The sequence below is a fragment of the Barbatula barbatula genome (assembly GCF_947034865.1).
Source record: "Barbatula barbatula genome assembly, chromosome: 16".
Lineage (NCBI taxonomy): Eukaryota > Metazoa > Chordata > Actinopteri > Cypriniformes > Nemacheilidae > Barbatula > Barbatula barbatula.
Window position 1 is genome coordinate 7318294 of NC_136779.1, and position 16453 is coordinate 7334746.

At 40.3% G+C, this 16453-nt stretch overlaps 1 protein-coding gene across 1 annotated transcript in view; it reads left to right on the forward strand.

The window, feature by feature from the left end:
* Nucleotides 1–16127, forward strand: part of nrg3b (neuregulin 3b) — a 124174-nt gene extending 108047 nt beyond the window's left edge. The window contains exons 4-9 of the mRNA XM_079475787.1: nt 4700–4726; nt 6185–6287; nt 6798–6924; nt 9149–9261; nt 11892–12080; nt 15043–16127. Coding sequence (XP_079331913.1) covers nt 4700–4726; nt 6185–6287; nt 6798–6924; nt 9149–9261; nt 11892–12080; nt 15043–15703 — 1220 coding nt within the window. The 3' untranslated portion in view covers nt 15704–16127. The remainder of the gene's footprint in view (nt 1–4699; nt 4727–6184; nt 6288–6797; nt 6925–9148; nt 9262–11891; nt 12081–15042) is intronic.
* Nucleotides 16128–16453: the final 326 nt, after the last annotated feature.

The following is a 16453-nucleotide window of genomic DNA, read 5'->3' on the forward strand; positions in this document are numbered from 1 at the left end:
AGTTTATTTGTGGGTAGGAGACAGTGATCCCAGGTCAAAAAGGGACAGTGAATGTAAGTAGCCAAAGTGAAGTTAACCGTCACAGAAAAAGCTGTCAGCGAGAGGCGTTCAGTTTCTTTTTGTTTGTTTTTGGAGAGATTTGTGAAATTTCTCTCTGCCTCCTCTTATACTGGTGTACCATCTATTGTGCGAATGAACACATCATGATTTAAAACCCTCACAAAGCCATTTCTCCTGTGACTCAGCTTTCCAAGAAAGCTATTATATTGATATGAAAGCTCTGTGGTAAGAAGTAAGGTATGGTGTCTTGAATGATAGAGAAAGAGAGGGAGAACAAAAACTGTTGAGCACAAGATGAATCTAAGTAGGAATTGTCTTGCTTTTATGGAGTGATCTGTTACTGAGTGAGACGGAAAGCTAAACTCTCATCTAGAGCTGTTTTCGACTTGCCGACCCCACTGATTGGATGGTAATGGGATCTTGCTGTAGCCTCTTTGCCAAGACCTACTTTACTTTACGTTCCAGATACTTTTGTTTCATATCCGATTTTCTCAATGACAGCATTCATATCCGCAACCCGTCGCTTCCTGAGATAAAGCTCGCCTCTCCATCAGTGCTGCTGTCACCTTCTTCACGGATACACCTACACAAACCTGCTATTCTTTTCTCCTTCATCCTTTTACTGACACTGTTTAAAACTATTTAAGGCCACTACTCGTGTAGGAGGTCTGCATAGTTATATTTATTTTTGTGTCCCCTCGCGGTTAATCCAGATTACGTGCTTGATTTGCAATCCATCCCTGCTTGGAAAACAAACACGACAGGTTTTTCAAAGCAGCCCGCGTGAGATGAAATAGTGGCGCTCAATATCTCATGTCAAATTACACCCATTTTCATAGCCCATTATGCTTTCGATGTATCTTTACACTCTGTTGAGGCCGGTGTTTGTTTTTCCCCTTCCTGGCTTGAGTCTGATATGTGTGGCCCAGTGCATCTTTATTCACTTAACCCACCAAACGAGCCGCAAATCACCCCCCGGGGTGGCTTGGCTTTATCTGCCACGTAGTCTTTTGTCCCCTGAGCTTTTTTAGAATCTATCTCTGCTCAACACACAATTGCAAATCATGGGCCGACCGGCAGATTTGTCTCTGTATCGACTGCCACATGAGAGAGACGCTCCAAAGAGCATCGCCTTTACGTGGCCACTGTTTCTTCCAAGCTCCCCGGAATGGAGGAAAACACTGCGGGTCATCATCTATAGAAACCTTACTGCTCGATATGAAGAATGCTGCGTACTATTTTGTCTGCAGTGTTTGAGGGGAGGTCTTAAAGGGATAGTTCCACCCAAAAGTTGACCCATTCTCAACACAACACAAAAGAAGATATTTTGGAGAACGTTGGCAATCAAATATCATTGGCCTCCATTGACTTCCATGGACCCAAAATGTCTCTAAATATGTTGTTCCACAAAAGGAGAGAGTCATATACAGGTTTTAAACAACATTAGAGTGAATAAATGGCAGAATTTGATCCATATCCACATCCCTATATCCATTTTGTGCAACTAGCATCTTCATGCAAGTGTAAAAATACCAATGATTGATTTCAAACATCTTTCCTGAACACAATAAACGGTCTTTGCGCATTATACAATGTTTTACTATGAAAAATTGACACACTGAACCTTTAGGAACAAGTTGTTCGGTTGATGGAGCATGTTTCAGAACTGTGGATAAACCGGGGTTCAGCCGGTGACTCGAGGGAGACGGATTTCACGACTGCCTTGCTCAGGGGACAGCGGCCCCTCTCATTTTTGTATTTATCTCTCGAGCATTAGGCTATGTAAGTAAGCCGCACAAAAGAGCTTTCGTCTATTCCTCTGACTAACGGAAGGATTAAGAATTTGAGTCATTTTAGCAGTTGTTGGACCGACGCTGATTCAGTTCCCTGCATCTGGTGCTCACCTATTCCTCTGTGATGACGCAAATGTCTCCCAAAAGGTGACAGGACAACGAATGGGCGGCCGTGTTTTATAGTAGCAGTACATCAGGACCGTGCTGCCAAGATTCGAGGAATGCATGCATATCCATGCTTAATGACTTTGCGTGCGTGGCTCATGACAGCACAACGATTATGACTGGATGAATGTGGCAGTTATTGTGGGCAATCAGAGGCAGCAGCGGTCTGAATGGGCCAGGCAACGCTGGCAGCAGGAATATGATACAGCCTCTGGATCATCGCCTGGGCCTTTTGTTTCGCAGAACTGTGTTCTGTTTTTTAAAAATCACACCCGACTGCACAGCACACCACGAATTCAATGGACCCAGAGGAGAAACACTGTGCAAGTTCTCGGGTGGGAGCGTTACCAACAATTCTGCTTATATTAACAATCTTTGAGTGCTTCCAAATAGACGAGAGAGGGACTGCTTGCCACACTTTTTACTCCAGTTTCTCGGGGTGTGTTTGTTTTTGATGGTCAGGTGTTTTATTGAATTTTGTATTGAATATACATAGCATTTTTTAACTGTAATTGGCCAGAAAAAAAGTTTTGGTTTTACTAAACAGGGGAGTGTATCGAGCACAGAAATAATACGTTATACATCCAACTCGTTTTTGGACGTCAAGTGGACCATGTTTAGCATGAGAAGACAACACGTTGAACATTGTAAGATAGTCAGAATGCATGACAAACCGTTGCACCACCCCTTTAAATTAAATTTAAACAATCAGGTAACTCAGAAGACATAAATGCAACTATTTAATATGCAAATAAACAGTTTATTAAAGACTAATCATAGTATATATTCTGTTTTAAATTTAGTTTTTTAACTTTTTAAGGTTTTTTAATTAGCATTTATTTTTTATACTTTTAATTTTTGTTCATTTTTAGGAACTTTCTTTTTTTTGTTTTTGTATTGTTTCAGTTACATTTTTGTATTGTTTGTATTTATTTTCAGTTGATAGTTTTAGTACCCCAACTCAAACTTATTTTACTTTTTCGCGAAGGCAACATTTATTTTAATCAGCTTAAGATTAATAAAATTATGTTTATGCAGATAGTTTATTTGATTTTAATTAACAGAAATGTTTTAATAGGTTTAGTTTTATTAAAATATAATCTTGGTATTTTAATAATCTATCTTGATTTAGACAGACCAACAACATAGACAAACGTTACTGCATGCAAGAAGTTGTGGCCCAAACTTAACTTCCGGTACACATCCACAAAGAATAGAGTCCCTGATTATTTCTGATAAAAAGCAAAAGGAATAACAAACCAATTACATTAGCTAGCAACTTAAAACGATATCTAGACAGTGTTTTTTGGGGTTACCAGCAGAAGAACCGTTACTTGGCTAAACTTAAATGCGACAAAGTTGCATGACCTATTCAACAAATTGTTTATTCATTAAAATCAATATACAAGAAAACTCAACAAATTGTTCATTTATTACAATTTTTAAATATGAATATTAAAATAAATTGATTAAAATCTACATATTAACTAAACATTAAATATGTAAACAAACCCTTTCTTGAATGTACTGCCTCAACACCGTATTTTTGTTATCCAAGAGGTATATCAAAAATATAATCATACTGGTGTTCTAGTTTGAATCCAACATACAAAACCACCGCTAAAACACACATTCGTATAATTGGATTTATTAGTGGCAGCCAATAACCAGAAATTCTGTTCCTATTCACCCTGAATTCATCATGAATTTCAATGACAAACAGGAAGGATTCTGACTGTCATTAAAAACTGAGGCACATTCTGCAGTCTACCATTACTGTTACATTCTCTCTATGAGAGGAAAAAAGAGATTATGGATCATTATTTTCCCACAGATCATATTTAAACTACCGCATGAATATATGCAAAATCCCACAGCGTTGAGAAATGGTGTCTGCTATTTTACAATTCATCATTTGACAGGGGGATTTCTGTCGCTGTGTTTGATTTCTGCTTTTTTTCCCTAAGCATGTCCACTAAAATAATCTTTCTCGGGCGAGCCGCAGTCTATTTAAAAACCTTAGACCACCTCTGTCAGAAAAGCAATTAAGTGTGAGGGTTTCATTTTAATTTAAATGAGATAATATTACAGTGGCGTGAAAAAGGGGACTATTCAGATGAAAAAGGCATGAGTGTTCGTCTCTTTATCAGAAGCAGCAGTTCTGAGGCTTTGGCGGGATAGACAGAGAGAGAGTGTGTGGATGAGAGAGAGACTGACTACATTTAGAAAGAAGATTCGTCTGTGCAGTGCTCTGCTGGAGAAAGCGCCCTTCATGTCGGTTTCAAGGCTCGGGATGAAGTAATAAAATCGTGGAAGTAGCAAAGACAATTATAAGCATCTCTCGGGCATTATGGTCGGCATTTCTAAACCCCATCCCTGACAACATCTAGCTTCTCCAAAAGGGAATATCAAGTCGGCAGGCAGCTAACAGTCCTTTGTATGCTTTATATAATAAGCTCTCTCTATCTTCAATATTGTGCCTGCTGGTATCTTGGGTAAATCAAGAGAAAGCTGTTTTTGTTTTTGAATCGTTGCGCAGAATGTTTTCTCTCAAGGAGCGGTTTTACTTGACACTAAAATGGTTTTGCTTTTATCCCCATTATTAAAATATATGCATGATACAATCTCAGTCTGGTTTTTTTTTAACCACTTTTCTCTTCTCTGTGTCTCCCTTCAAGCAGCAGACGAACTGGGCATCGAGTTTATGGGTAAGAAAGAGAAATGTATTTGTTTTGACAATGTCTTTAACACGCATTTATGTTTAAACGTCAGGCTCGTTCTCGTGCACACGCGGGCGTTTTGTCTCCTCCCTGACCGGCGTTAATGTATACAAGCTCACATGATGCTCTCTGTTCCTCATAGAAACCTAATGTTCTTGAGTCTCCATGGAAACAGCAAAAGAAGTGTGTTCTAAAGGCACAGGGCAGCATCTGTATGGGTGAAGCCGACCGTGTGACTGTCATATGTGTGTGCGGCTGTTTGCTCGCGTATGTCGCCGTGGTTAATTATTGCGAGGCCTGGAGGTGTGTTTCATGCTGAGGTGGCACATTGCGTCGAGGAGCCACTCTAGGGATAAATAGCTAAATAGCTGCCTTTAGCCTGACAAACCGTAGTATCCTCAAACTTAAAACTACAGCGAAAATGAATTTCGCAGGCATTCCTCACCACTGCATCCACACACACCATCTTCCCTCATGTGTTTGACAACCAAAAGCGTTTATTTAAGTGAACGAGTGATTCCTGTGAAGTTTTCTATTAGTCTTGCGTCAAGGTTTCCTCAAATCCTGTCAGCAGAGATATATATACGATGGATCAGATATTCTGAAATGGCTGCTTTAGTGATTTGAATCTGGACGGTGAATGAGTTCAGTTGTGGCTATTAGGGTGCGAGCGTTTGTGTCTGTGAGAGAGATGCACGTGTGCATGAATGGCCATCTCTGTGCGTTTGTGGTGTGAGAGAGCATTTCAGTCACGGCTGGGTGTGTGCGTGCATGTCTAGCCATCTGCTGTAGACTAGGGACTCTCCAACAAGGCTAAATGTTTTTCTATCCCGGTAGCGTGGCTTGGTTTTAATAAAATAGATATAAAATAGACCGGATAAAATAAATATGATGTTGTGGTTTCCAAGCATATGTACGTCAGACCACCGGCTTCATCGCACACGCTTCTTGGATAGCTTGACAGGATAAGTTTGCATGCTCATGCATGACTAGGTTTTTCAGCAGGAGCGAACAACAGATTTTGACAGCGGTTTTGGTTTCCTGTTTAACAATAGGCCGGATTCTATTAGTATTTACAGCGAGCACACATCTGCTAGAGCCACGACACACATGAATGCTTGCCCATGCATTAGCCTTACAGCTCCCTGCTCTCTGTCTCCGATCATCAGATCAAACAGAATTGCGTGCACGTTCGTGCACATGTTTGCAAGCTAGCATGTAGCAGTTAAATAAACTTGAATGTCAGCCAATTAGTTTATGAGACCAATCATTACCAAAAATGCATATTGGGTTGCATTGGGAATATTTTTCATCACGGTTGCGGCATTTACTTTTCTAGCAACCTGTGAGAGACAATTCACTACACAACATTGCGTCGTTCGGTCAATATTTCCATTTGATTATTTCTGTGAAGAAAACTTTATTTTGTTTGTTTTTTCTTTTCAGAAAGCGGCGAAACCTATCAGAGACAGATTTTGTCCATCTTCAGCATAGCCATGGGGATCAGCTTGCTGGGAGTGGCTTGCATGGCTCTTTACTGCAAAAACAAGTGAGTCCAAAGCATCCGTGGATCCTGGAATAACATTGTTGAGAGGGAATAACGTGTTTAAGTTTGTTTGCATTTAGAAGGACATTTGGAGGAATGTTATTGTGTTATCAACGTCTTGTCAAGCAAAAGTCACAAAGCATGACTTATTCACAGACTCCGCCTGCAATCCACTTTAACCGCGCGCTGTTCACTGGCAACATTTTAATTGTTTTTTAAATAATTTTTAATGCTAACACGCCTCCTTTAATTGTAAATTAGGGTTGTCACCGATCGTGCCATATGCACAAAAGGCAACACTGTTTTCTTGTTGCGTCCCCAGCTACTTTCCACTTAGAACCAGCGTGCATGTTTAAGATCAATGCACATTGCGTTGCATGCGTTTTTTGGGGCTTGTTTCCTGATTTGCATAATTGTTTTAGTGAATCTGTGCTAAAACTACACAAACAGCATGTGCTGAGTAAACAGTGGGCGCGATGCATTCTTAGCTAATTTAAACATGACTCTTCACAGGAGGCAAAGAGAAAAGCATCGGGCTCATCTGACCGAAATCCGCAATTTGAGGGACTGCACTGTCAACGCCTCCGACCTCATGTCTAAATCCAGCCACAGAACACAGAGACCCCTCCAGCTCCAAAAGGTGATGCCTTCCAGCCGGTTTGTTTGTGTGTCTCTGAGCACAAATTTGCATGATGTCCGTACTTGTGCTGACACTGCACATGATGATCGCTCTTCCAAGAACCTACATCTCCGCATCCATGCATACCAAATGTACGTATATGGTCAGGCATCAAGCCACCCACATGTGTTGTTATAGAGATTCAAACAAAATCCCCTGCGCATAACAGTCACCAGTAATGAATACAATTGGCCAGCAGGCTGCTAGAGGAATGATGCACTCCACAGCTTTACTGCTTTCCCACCTGCTCCGAAGATCCCTCAAGCTGACAGAAATAACGCCGCATGCAGCTCGGGGAGTAAACACTGCATCCATCTGACGCAACAGTCAAAGGCAGCCAGCCACCTAGATGCTAAATAAGCAGGTGACTAGAGTTGCATTAGCAAAACCGGATGATCAGTCTCTCTCTTTGCCGCCACTTAGCGGTTCATTCTCGCTCGGTACAGATGTTGAAAGCTCATATTCCCATGTGCACGTATTCAGCAAGAATAACGAATGAAGGCGCTATTATTCCCTATGGTTTGCGTTCCTTGCTTTGGGAGATGTTTTTATATCATCAATTTATACTGTCAGAGTCCCTGAATTGCATATATGACATTCGTGCATTAAACCGCACCCTAACCAGGTAGAAATGGGGATCTGGGATCTGGGATTTGATTGGTTGTATAAAACAGCCGTTGCATTTTGAAATGGAACTGGGAGCAGACTGACAGTTGAAGGGGAGGAACTAACAGATGCCCGCCCAAGCCGTCTAACTCACGTCATTTCAGATGGATAGTCACTACAGGAAGGAAATGCATATTCAGGTTTTAACTGAAGATTATGAGGGCACATTCATTTTAAAAAAGGACCCACATTGGAAAGCTATTTACGATAAACGCTGCAATATTTCAAGAAACAATAGGAATTTTTATTTCTAATTTCACTTGGACTTTTAAAGTACTCATTTAAGATTAAAACATACTGTCTCATTGGCTGTGGTTGTGTCACGACAAATGGTGTTTTGACGTTCAGTTCTCGTGGAAACCCACATCAGGTCCTGACACAATGTCAATGTTACACCTGTCAATCCAAGCATGTAAGAAAGCCTTTAATTGAACCTTTACAAAATCCTGATGGTAGATGACACTAGAGATGACAGCGAAAGAGTAAAATATTCATTAAAAAAAAAGATGAGCCAGAGAGGGAAGGAAAAATGCCATTTCCAAACTTTAAATTTAACAAAAACAATATCGGTTTCCTGTTTAGCCCATGTCAGGGAACGTTTTTTTTAAATTACAGCGGCATGTGCTGCCGCTCAGGTTTTCTTCCTCGAGTTTTTTCAGCCCACTGAGGCAATGAAAGGGTGGTCAGAAATCATCCAATTTTCCTGCTGCAGGAAACAACAATGCTAACAGGTCCCCAAGGAGGCAGCGGTGTTGGAAGGACATGCTTTTTCAGCAATTTGGCCCCAAGTTAAAGTCAAAGCCAATCGGTTTAATGATGTTTCACAGGACGGAAAGAGGAAAGGAGATTTCGATAACTGGACTAACTTCATTATTGGCTGCCTATAAAACTCAGGAAACATTGGGTGGCATGGAGTACTTATTTCAGAGTGCTCTCCAAGTGCCGGCCTGTAAGATAATAGTTTTAATTTTAAGAGGGGTAAAAAAAACTTTCGGAATTCATTAATGTAATCTTGTCTGGGATTAATTCCTGACTGCTGCAGAAGAGCGGAGACTTCGGAAGGGAGAATAATCAGTGTCTCGCTTAATCTGCAGTGTAAATGTGAAGTCTAATTAAAGTGGCTCTCCCTCATTGAGGGGCCGGATATCGCAAAACGAACATCTACAGTGACTTTCTTTGGGGTTTGTGATACCTTTATTTCGGCTTTGTCACTGCTCAAAGGCCTGTAATGTGTCTGCATTGTGTGCCTCCGTCTGTCTTTCTGTCTGTACAAGTGAGGAAGAAAGATAAGATGCTGTAAAGCCCTGTTCACAACAAGAACGACATTACTTCATGGACATCATTCTACTGTTAATTTGGTAGACGTTTGCTGGATTTCACGCATCTGTAGCTACAGTTATCAGTGGGCGTCCGCATACTTTGGCCATGTAGCATAAATGTAATGACAATGGGCAGGATCATCCACTATACAGCTCTGTTCCCCTGCAATAATATTTTTATTTTCTGTTCGTCCCCACAGAGCAAAAGAACCCAGGGTTCCTCTTCTCCACATGAGGCCAGTGTGGTGCTCAGCGGCTCTAAAGTCTCCCTTCCAAATGATAATCGCAGCCTCGCCATGGGGAAGCACTGCAGGTACTTTTCTTAAGCTTCCTTTTCATTGCAAAACTTCTGACATCTGCATTTCCCTCTTTTATAAAACGGCCGGAGAAATGTATTCAGCTTTCAGTATGGCACCATATATCAACATCAAAGAATAAACAGCACTTAAAAGAATTATAATAATTGTAATTGTTAACCGCCACGACATGAGCAGGAATTTTTTCTTGAACAGTAAATTATGAGCATTGATTGATAGAGAGACTAAAAATGGGGCCGGTAAATATTAGCCGTAATTCAAACATTATTTGAAAGCACACAACAAATGGAGTTCATTCAAACACATCTTGTATCATTAATCATTTCTAAATGACTATTTTTATATATACAGCAGCAGAAAAAATTAAGAGACCATTACGCATTTTCAGTGAATCAGAATTTCTAAATGTACTGTGGCCAAATCAGTCCAGTGTCTGTTGAATTTCAACAAATCAAACCTCAAGAGTGACAAAATCATCCAAGAGCAATGTGAAAGGCCGACATCATGACAAGACACATGAAAACTGTGATAAAAAGTGTTAAGGCGGGCGTACACGGTGCGAATTCTGATGGTCGGAAGATCGTATGTCCACGCACACGTCACGAGTGAGTTTATCTGAAAATCATACAGACGAGGTGATATACGACACGATTTTACGACCTGCCGATTTCCGAAGCAATCGCACAAAGTTCCGCGCCAAAAACATGGAGTCAGAGGAAGATTTGCTTTTTTTGTGGCAGCAATGGCTTGCGAAAGAATAAAAAAGAAAAGAAAAAGAAGGGCATGGCAAAGAGTTTGGCTGAAGAGCAGAGAAAAGCATGGACTTTCAGTTCTTCAAAAACAGCTGTGTATCTGTGTGCGCATGCTTTGATGTGGTCGTGGAAGATATGGCAAAGTATATAACCATAGCGTGTCACGCAAGTTTGTGCATATAGTAACGTTGTTTTTATATATTTTTTGAACAAAAGTTATTGCTGGATAGTCTAGGTATAATAATTGTATACATACTGTTTTTACAGGCCAAATGTTTGATATGGAATAGCCTACATATTGTATTGTGGGAGAAAAGTGATGCAGAAAACTGCCTTCAGGCCTTTTGTTATATGTTTAAATCCGCTGTAAAATATCATCACGGATGACCCTGTCATGGTAAACGCTGCTGGAAACATCATACAGCGCTCGCTGTTCCTGCCAGACTTCGGCGAGATTATCCTCTTTTTCAATAGTCCACATTCGCTGTGGCGCTGCCATCTTTGTCTATCTTCTTCTGTGGTTTTCCTAGTTCGTGATTGGTCAACTTCAGATAGATCAACAAATCGGCTCGTTCAACCGCACACATGTCACGAATTCAAACCGATAGCTCACGAACTTTTTAGACATGTTTAAAAATGTTCGGGAGGTCGTAAGGCACTCTGCTCGGATCGTAATTCCTCGCACTTGATACGAGCCGCGACCATACGAGCATACACGATTTCCACACGATTGAAAAAAATCGCATGCGAACTCGTACGACAGCAAAAATCGCACCGTGTACGCCCGCCTTTAGGGTGTACCGTCGGTGAAGGTGTAAAATCAATGACGATGGAGAAGAATTCACAATCCAGGGTGTTTATTTTGGTACAAAAAGTGATTCCCAAGCAAAAAGACAAAAAATTAAAGCAAAACAATTATTATTACCAGTCTATACGAGGTTCACTTGTGTATTCTGGCTATGCCAATATTCAGGCCCAAACATACTAGGAAAATCCCCCCTTTAAAATGGCTACCAGGAGCTCTTTTATAGGAGTAGGCTCCTCCCATTTCTGGAACATACCATGTAGCAGTAATTGATCATTTTTAAAGAAGGATCACATTACTCAAATAGTTTAATCAAATGTTATTAATATGCAACCTATGCATCACTCTATTAATTACAACAGGATGTCTAAACATTGCAAAGAGAAATGTCTGAAAAATGTTAGTTTCCCTGATTTACCCCTATGATGTCACTGACAATGAAAGTGCCCTTCCTACTGGGCAATTAGAAGCTTTCAAAATGGCAGCCGTCGCTGCACATGGGTTTGCCAGTAGAGAGGTAACCCACAATGTGAGTACAATAGTATTGTATATGTGTATATGTATGTTGGTTTGTTACAGGGAAAATAAACTTAACATTTGTAAAAGAGTTTGGTGTGGTTTCTGTAAATGTTAAATCATATAACACAACAAACATTAAGCCTTGAGAAAAGTCCTTTTAGCCATAAGTCACAGGCTATCTGTGACAAAAAGGTTATCGCATACAAAAATACAAACACATCTTTTCTGTTATTTTGACCTGTTTCTCCAGTTTTCATTTTCTGTAAATAGAAACATTTCTGAGCAGCTAATAAAATTAGTAGTTCACAGAGTGAAACAAAAACTATTTTTACCTAAACACATACTTATGAATAGTAAATTCAGAAAAAATGAATATTCTCTTTAGAATGGTCTCATAATTTGTTTCACGGCTGTATATTTTGGCCTAAAATACGTATAGGTGCTGTAACTGTCTGCAAATGGGAAAAAATAACCTGGCACATTTGATCTAAACTACAGTTTCATACGATTTTTTATAAAGCATCCATGTTTGTCATTGACATGTTTACAGAAGCTGCTCTCTGTCTTCAAGCCCCTCACCAAAACAAAAGGCAAGCAATTATCGAGCTGTCTCAAGGTTGACGCCGCCCATCTCTAGAGCAGGCCATCATTTCAGTGGAGGATCTAGAGATTCCCTTCATTCCTACAAACATCTGCAAGAGGTGGATGTCAAAGAAATGATGCCAGAATCTTTGAGAAGGTGAGCAATAAGACATTTTATTTCCACCATAAACTGCTCTTAAACAAACGATATCTAAATCGAAATCTAAAAATGAATGAGAAAATTACATAAGAGGAGTTTCCATGATGTCTAAATATCCACTATTAACCATGTTAACAGGCAGATCATGCCCAAAGATCAATACTGGAGGAAAGTGATAGTTCATCCAAAAATTCTGTTATCATTTACACTCCCTCGTGTCATTTCAAACCTGAGTGCCATTGCTGTTTGATTAACAACATTCTTTAAAATATCTTTGTTTGTGTTCTGCGAAGGAAGAAAATCATAAAGCTTTGAAATGACAAGAGCGGGAGTAAATACTGACAGAATCTTCATATTTGGCTGAACTATCATTTAAAAGATGAATTGTAACAGAAGATAATATACCGTGGACTGAGAGAGATTTCATTGAATGTGTCCATGACATGAATAATGTCCTTCAGTTAAGTAGAGGCTAAAGTATGTGACCAAGTAGCAGTTGCTTTTGGATTTTCAAGAGACTTTTTTTATTTTCATTGCCAACTTGATCCATCTTCACAGTGACTTTGCTCACTGCAACAATCTTTCCATATTTGACCTATTTCCATAATTTACATTCTTAAAGAGTACAGGATTGAGCTTGGAGATTCTTCAATGAGCTGCGATCACGCACATATGAACTTCAGCATTCACAGAAGGGGTGTTTCTGGGTCTCCATCAGGGATATCTCTTTTTCGGTTACCCTTTTTTGGATTGATTAATTTTAGCAGAAAAGCTCAATTAGTGGGTTATCCCTCAACTGGGGACTGCAGTATTCAGCCCTGCTTATTATTGTCCGGGCTTTATTAAATATTGATAAGCCTATCGCAACCTTTCTACCAAATGAGTCTCGGCCATACCGAAGAGAGACAGGCTGGGCTGAACTGACCTATTTCCAGACTTAACAGTCTTAAAACACCAACACCATCCCCGAACCTGTCTCTGTTGCCATGGAGACACCCTCCAGTCTAATGGAACTAGAAGTGAGGAGAGAGAGAACAAGAGAGATGAGCACACAGAGCATGCTTTCCCCCTCCCTGTGACAGCAGGACCCCCTGAATGTTGTCACTTTCACAGGAATCTTTGCAAAGATACATCTACCTGTCAGATATGAAATATGAATTGCAATAGTTGTGGTTATATTTAGATATTGTTTTGATTTGTTTAGATCTGCCGGATTCACCTGCAGCAAAGAATGCACTTCTAATACCTATGCATTGTGATATAGGGCTCAATTATTTTAACCTTGGTCTTTGATGTAAAACAAGAACAGTAACAGTAAAATGAAGTGAGGATTAGAGAAGTGACAACATATGCCATTTGTATATGTCAGAGGTTTTTACTTTTTGACAGAAGCAGGCTGATATTAAACTAAAGCAGTAATGTTATTTAATGTCAAAGGTTTAGATAGGAGTAGGTTTGTGAAAGTATAGTAAAATATTTCATATTCACATTTTATATCGAGTTTTTCTCATGTGACAAGTAGCTGTGTAATAAGCGGGATAATGTACAAGCAGCCAGCTGTTATAGCGAAATAAACCCTGCGATAACAACCAGCTGCGTGTACATCATCCCTTACTTAGTCGCTCTCAGGTAGCTGTCTGTAGCCAGAAATATTTTCATTTAGCCTATTATACACAGCACACACCCAATTTGTTGTCCATTTGAGCTGGTTGATGGAAAATAAGCTAAAATGCATTATTGAAACTCTCATGGAGATTATTTCAAATGATTCACATTGTTGTGCTGTGTGCACAATAACAATATTGTGCATCTTCATTATCGATATATATGTAATTTTCTTATTACACTGCTGCTAACCTCATAAGTAAGTTATTGAATACAAAATATTGATTTGAAATATTTCATTACCTCATTTGTAACGAATGCAGACCTTTCGCAAGGAAAGGCTGTTTACTTTCAGTTTGAAATGGACAACTTGGTTTTCAATACAGAGTGGAATAATCTGGATCTGTTTGTATACTTTAGCCACCTCCAATGATAATGGGGGTCTTGAGTCCCTGGTTATTTTAGGGGTCGCGGGCTATAAACTTTCACAACCCCTGGTCTAGATAAGCATGTGCCAAATGTATAAATGTGCCAAAGTTAAAGATTAAAGCACTTTTTACACAATTCCATTCCTCTCATTGGATTGGTCAGATAATACCAATGGGACGTCCTTCTGTTCCAGTGATTGACTATGTGTTTGCAGAATTTTAGACAGAAGTACGTCTTATTTTGTCAGTCTTTTCTAGCTGAAAGGGAATTGAGTTTCTCTTGCTAGTGAGAGGTTGATCTGGAAATGAAAAACCTGGATTAGATCACAGAACACATTGTTTCCCTCACATTGTGTGTTTTTTGGTGACACGCTGATCTTAATGTTTTGTTTGGGGAAAAAAGACAAGCGACGGGCCAAATTTTGACTGAAATGTGGAGTAAAAAGCAGAATCACTCTATCACATCATTGTGTCAGCAAAAACTTTTTATGATTTATTTTTGGGTTTTTCCATCTCTCACTGCAAGGTGTGCCGGATTCGATAAGGAGTTTCTTACAGATGAAGAAGTCAGCCAAACGAAGTGGTGTAGTCTTCATAACCTTATATGTTTGAGCGAGGGATATACAGGCTTTGAAGGCGATGGCTTAAATCTAAGATAAGGCTGTCAAGAGAGGAAACAGCTTTAGTTAACATTAACGCTACCACAGGCAAACAACCCATGCTGAGGATTATAAATAATTACACAGAGATTCTAAATTCCCGCTACCTCGGAATCATTTTATCACTGCTGTGGTTGTTTTTTAAGTAAATTGTTCTCACCACGTTCTCGGAGGCTGAGCACATCCTTTCAATGCTTACAGGAAAAATAAAGTGAAGTGTAATTACTAATTCCCCTCCCTCTCTGTCTCTCTCCTCTCTTGCTTTAGGTTCCAGGCTCACACCAATCAGCAAAGCCGATCAAATTCGAATATGCAAATTGTTGTCTCCGCCCATTCCAGAGGAAAGACGGGCGGTGGTGATGTTCCATGCACTCGTCTCGACCAGGGAATGGGCTTTCTTTCTCCATCGTACCGAGCACACTCTGTACCCATAATCCCGTCCATTCAGGGACCTGATTATGGGGAGGGGCCTGGGAAAGGGGGCGTGGTTAAGATGCACGACGGAGGTGGAATTTCTTCCAATACTGAGACTGAGGCGGAGTCACTGGCAAATTCCGGCCAATCACTTGCCAGCTCCTCCGGGACAGTGCAGGAGCCACAGACACTTGCCGGCTCCGAGTCGTTACTGATGTCAAGGGGCCAAATCAAACACAAAAGCCTTGTTACCTACACGACAGCCTTTGGATCAGGCACGGGCTACAGGAGAGCAAAGACTGTACTGGGATCAGGAGTGAAAACCACGCAGTATACCGCCAGTCTGTTGACCGGGGAACACGGGAATGAGCATGTTCAGTCCACCTTTGGAGATACTTCAGGACGGGAGATGGATGGTGATGGTTTGCAAACGGCAGTTGTGGGGAACGAACAGGAAAGCTTGTTTTCTGCTGGGGTTAGAGGTGGGGCCTGCCTCACGTATCCCAAGAGCTGATTGGATAAATGCAAATATCACTTTGGAAACTTCACTTATGTTGGTGTTGATGAGGGGTAGGACCCCGTTTGTGTTCACCAACCATCAAAAGACTTAATTTTGGAACTATTTTACTGCATTGTGAACTCAAGAGACAACTTACTGACATCAGAAATCAAAGCACTGAATTACTGACAACACAATGTGAATAGATAACGGGAGAAAGATTACTATGGCTGGGATGCTGATTTAAAGAGGAACTGAAAAAGATTTATATGCCACTATTTAACAAAAGCTTCAATTTAGAAACCAAATAGTGTGTCATCTCAATGTTGTTTCTTTACTGTAAAGAAGAAAAATATAATAGATGTCAAAACTATATGTATGTCATATATTCCGTGTATATGACATACCAAGTGACAACAATAAAGATGAAAAACATGGCAATGCAGAAGATTTTTTTCCACAATAAGCTCGACCCAGCTCTGTCTTTTGTTTGTTTCGCTCTTGAGAAGAAAACGTCAGTTTCTGAATTAAATGTGAATGTCATGTCGATCAGAGTCCATCCACATGCTGACTGTGATCAGTGTCGAGCTTCTAACGCCTTCGGTTTTTAGCAAAAAGGGTTGGTAAGCACCGCAGTCAGGTATCTGTAACCATCACCTGAAACGATCCAGCGAACGCGCTGAATGGATAGAAACATCTAGAGTCACCGTCTGTCTCCATGGCAACAGAGATCGGAGGAGTCTGATGCGGCAGCCCTCTATCCAA